Source organism: Gossypium arboreum, chromosome 10, assembly GCF_025698485.1.
Source record: "Gossypium arboreum isolate Shixiya-1 chromosome 10, ASM2569848v2, whole genome shotgun sequence".
NCBI lineage: Eukaryota > Viridiplantae > Streptophyta > Magnoliopsida > Malvales > Malvaceae > Gossypium > Gossypium arboreum.
Window position 1 is genome coordinate 127,462,524 of NC_069079.1, and position 4,796 is coordinate 127,467,319.

The 4,796-nt window shown below is 34.5% G+C and overlaps 1 protein-coding gene across 1 annotated transcript; it reads left to right on the plus strand.

The window, feature by feature from the left end:
• Positions 1 to 243: 243 nt before the first annotated feature.
• On the plus strand, positions 244 to 4,312 carry LOC108462308 (probable LRR receptor-like serine/threonine-protein kinase At3g47570). Its single transcript, XM_017762275.2, has 3 exons — positions 244 to 3,001; positions 3,133 to 3,564; positions 3,981 to 4,312. The coding sequence occupies exons 1-2, from the start codon at positions 292 to 294 to the stop codon at positions 3,537 to 3,539; spliced, it is 3,117 nt and encodes a 1,038-aa protein (XP_017617764.1). The 5' UTR covers positions 244 to 291; the 3' UTR covers positions 3,540 to 3,564; positions 3,981 to 4,312.
• The last annotated feature ends 484 nt before the right edge of the window (positions 4,313 to 4,796 follow it).

A 4,796-nucleotide genomic window follows, 5' to 3' on the forward strand; every position in this document is an offset into this window, starting at 1 on the left:
TTTATTGGTACCTAAAAATTATATATTTTAGGATATTTTAATATAAGCTTTCTTTTATTAAGTAGGATAAATTTTTTTTTTTTACAAGTAGAAAAAGTATTGACCATAAAAAACCAACCCCAAGTAGACGCAAACTAAAGCAGGCCAATAGAAATCATAGCCATATGACAGTAGATAGAATGCGATGATATCATCATTCTAAAACTATATATTGCTCTCTGCTTCTTCATGATGACCCACGCACTCTCAATTACAAATCCATCTTATCAATTCACAATTTGTTTCAAGTTGATGGAGCCACCAATAAACCATTTTCAAGTGTCCACCTCTTTTTGCCTTATGATTCTTCTCTCATTCTTCAACTTGCAGGGTCTTAACTTGCTTCGTTTAGCAACAGCAAGTGCTGTAGTTAGAGGAAATGACACTGATCAACAAGCTTTACTCCAGTTCAAAGCCAAGATAACTGGTGATCAACTCAACATTATGGAGTCCTGGAATAGCTCCATTCACTTCTGTCAATGGATCGGTGTTACATGCGGTCGCAAGCATCCAAGAGTCACCAAGTTGAAACTTCGAGTCCTCAAACTCTCTGGATCATTGTCACCCTACATTGGAAACTTGAGCTTCCTCAGGGAGTTGGATCTTGCAGGCAACAGCTTCTACAACCAAATTCCTCCAGAAATCGGTGGTTTAAGAAGACTGGAAGCATTAGACCTCACCAACAACTCCATCAGTGGTGAAATTCCTTCTAATTTATCTGCTTGTTCTAAGCTTATATTAGTTGATATGTCGAACAACCAGCTAACGGGAGAAATACCTTCTTTGCTGGGTCTCTTGTCAAACCTGAAAAACTTGGTTTTTTTTAACAACAGTTTGAGAGGGAATATCCCACCTTCACTGGGGAACTTGTCATCCCTGGAGAAACTTGGTTTGACGTATAATGCATTAAGTGGGATTATACCTGAAGCTATTGGAGAACTGAGAAATCTCCGGTTTTTTGCCTGTGCCGGAAATGCAATCTCTGGTATTATTCCTGTCACAATGTTCAATCTTTCTAATATTAGACACTTTGATATTGGTATAAACAAGATTCAAGGTACTCTTCATTCTGATTTAGAAATCAATATGCCTCATGTTGAGTTCTTTTCTGTATGGGGAAACCAAATCTCTGGACAAATTCCAATTTCAATATTCAATGCCACATATCTTAATTTTCTTCAACTTGATAAAAACAGATTCACTGGAAATGTTCCTTCATTAGAAAAGCTAGATAAACTGTTTAACCTTGCACTAGGAGGAAACCATTTGGGACAACGAAGAGAAGGTGATTTGAACTTTCTTTGCACTTTAGTCAACAATACCAAACTAGGATTTCTAAATGTCGGGGAAAATAATTTTGGAGGGGAATTTCCTGAATGCATTAGCAATTTTTCTAGCAACCTTCGGGGTTTAGGAATGGGTGGGAACAACATTTGGGGAAGAATCCCGGATAGGATAGGAAATCTCATCAATTTGGAGGTACTTTCGGTCTCAATAAATCAACTATCAGGTCCCATTCCCTTTAATATTGGGAGGCTTCAAAAGCTAAAACAATTTTCCGCTGATAATAATTTTCTCTCTGGGACTATTCCCCACTCCATTGGAAATTTGATAGAGTTAACCCAACTTGATTTAAGTTTTAACAATCTTCAGGGCAGCATTCCTTCAGGTCTAGGTAATTGCAAAAATTTGATTTTAATGGATCTTTCTCATAATAATCTTAGTGGACCAATACCCCCCGAAATACTAGGACTATCATCCTTGTCCATTGTACTAAGCTTATCGTCAAACTCTTTGACTGGTGAGCTTGCTGTTGAAGTAGAAAAACTGAAAAATCTAGGCCAACTGGATGTTTCTCACAACAGGTTATCTGGTTTGCTTCCAGACAACCTTGGTAGTTGTGTAAGTATAGAGAAGTTGTTATTGGAAGGCAATTTGTTTGAAGGACCCATTCCATCATCTTTTAGTTCATTGAGAGGTCTTGAGGCATTGGACTTGTCTGACAATAATCTTTCTGGTGGGATTCCAGAATTTCTTGTGCGATTTGGGGCATTAAAGTATCTAAATCTTTCTTTCAATGATTTTGAGGGAGTAATACCAAATGAAGGAGTATATAAGAATGCAAGTGCTACATTTGTTGAGGGAAATAGTAAGCTGTGTGGAGGCATCCCTGAGTTACACTTGTCAAGATGTAACTCCAAAACATCAGCAAACACTTCCCTTAAATTGAAGATCACAATAATTGTTGTTGTGATTTCAGGAGTGACTTTAGTATTCTTTATTTTCCTCATCATTTGGTTTAGAAAGAAAAAAGACCAGAAGCCAACGACCACTCTTGTAGAAAATTCTCTTTTACAGTTATCATACCAAAGCATCCTCAGGGCTACTAACGGATTCTCCCCTCAGAATTTGGTTGGTTCGGGAAGTTTCGGATCTGTATACAAGGGAATTCTTGAAGCGAATGGAGCAGTTATTGCAGTAAAGGTGTTTAATCTTCTGAATCATAGAGCTTCCAGGAGTTTCTTGGTTGAATGCGAGGCTTTGAAGAACATTCGACATCGTAATCTTGTCAAGGTATTAACAGCCATTTCCAGTATTGATTATAAACGCAATGATTTTAAAGCCTTGGTTTATGAGTTCATGGAAAATGGAAGCTTGGAAGATTGGCTACATCCATCTGTTGGCATGAATAAACCAGAGACGATGAGAAACCTAAACTTCTTTCAAAGAATTAACGTGGCCATAGATGTTGCTCATGCACTGGAATATCTGCACCATCGTTGTGAGACGCCGATCATTCATTGTGACCTCAAGCCAAGCAATGTTTTACTCGATGGGGAAATGGTTGGTCATATAAGTGACTTCGGCTTAGCAAAAATCCTTTCTGGAGATAGGCCTAACTTTTCTACTAATGAATCAAGCTCCCTTGGATTAAGAGGAACTATCGGCTATGCTCCACTTGGTATGCTCACTTTTTTCATTTCTTTCATTATTTAAAATAAAAAAAATCCATCTAAAAGCAGTCTTGTTATATATTTAGAGGTTCTACACTACAATTATTTATATATGTATTTTGTGACGAATTAATTATAGAATACGGTATGGGAAGTGAGTTGTCAACAAATGGTGATGTGTATAGCTATGGCATCCTCTTGTTAGAGATGTTAACAGGGAAAAGGCCAACAAATGAAAGGTTTACAAAAGGTTTAAGTCTTCACAACTTTGTCAAAACAGCTTTGCCCGATCGAGTGGTTGAGATTATAGATCCCATTCTTCTTCAAGAAAGTGTCAGAGGAGGAATAGTTGGGGACATCACTCTTAATGAAAACAACTTCGGAAATGACATACATCTTCAGTGCTTGAATTCAATATTCGAAATAGGTCTCACTTGTTCTACCGAATCACCGAGTGAGAGGATGGACATGAGTAATGTTATTACCAAGCTTTGTTCGATTAGAGAGAAGTTTCTTCGTACAACACGGTTACGTCGTGGTGTTTGAACTTTGTATGCTACTCAGTCAGCAGGTAATAGTGTCTTCTATCTTAGTGAAATACTCATTTGTTTCGACCCTTAAGTTTTGTTTGATAAAGTTTAAAGGAAATTGAAAAAAATGAAAAATATAATTTTTCTTTTGGTAAGTGTGTTTAGAGTAAAACATTTAAAAATATATATAATTTTAAATTAACAAACACATCTCTCTCATTTTCTCTTTTCTCATTATTATAACTTTAAATAATTAATTTTTATGTATTAAGATGAAAAATTATTCTCTCTCTATTTTCTTTCCTCTCATTTTTCTTCCCTACTAATTACACCTAAAAAAATTTTCACTTTTTCACTCCGTCCTCTCATCCCTCCACTTTTTCACTTAACCAATTTCACCCTTAAACAAATTTCTACTGTTCTCATGATATGATATGATGTGCTTAAATAAATCCAGTTGCAGGTATCTAAGGGGTTGTATGAATGAACTTCAAAGAGGCTTAAGTCCGATAAAGCGCTTGATGTTCTCCAAGAAAATAGAAGAAAAATGGAGTTCTTTTTCCCGTAATTTCTACCAATAATTTTCAGTGTAATATGTATAATACTTCGTTTTTGTCTTCGCATCATAACTCATAAGCTACTAGATTGTGATGAAGTCAGACTTTAAATAACAATGTTGGATTTTGACTTTGCATCTTATTCTATGAGTTATGGTATTGAACATGTTAGTCATTGGCTGTTCATAGGAACCTACTTTTTCAACTTTTTGGAATTGCATAGTTTTCCAAAGCTCATTGGATTCTATAATCATAGATTTTCATCCCAGATTTTCAAAATAAATTAATAACTTTTAGTCCAACTTTCTTTTTGAATCTGGAGGTTGCTCTTACTTGAATTCTATAATATAGATTATAAAAAGCGAAAAAATAAAAATAAAAATTTAACAAATAAAATTTAGAAAATTTTCAAAATACATATATCTTTTTTAGATTTTTACTTTTTGGAACTTAAAATAATTAAAAACACAAAAGATTAAAAATTTATAAAATTCAAAAAGCAATTTATCATAATCATATTTTTAAAATTTAACCAATTTAAGCAGTAGATTATCGGTTATTAAAATATATAAAACCGAACTGACCGACTTAATTAACTCACAATTATTATTCTTAATTTATTTTAAAAATATTTATAAAATAATATATACTATAATTTTAATTACCTGAACCCAAAGTTCAATTACCCAACCCAACCAACAATCCATTAATATTTC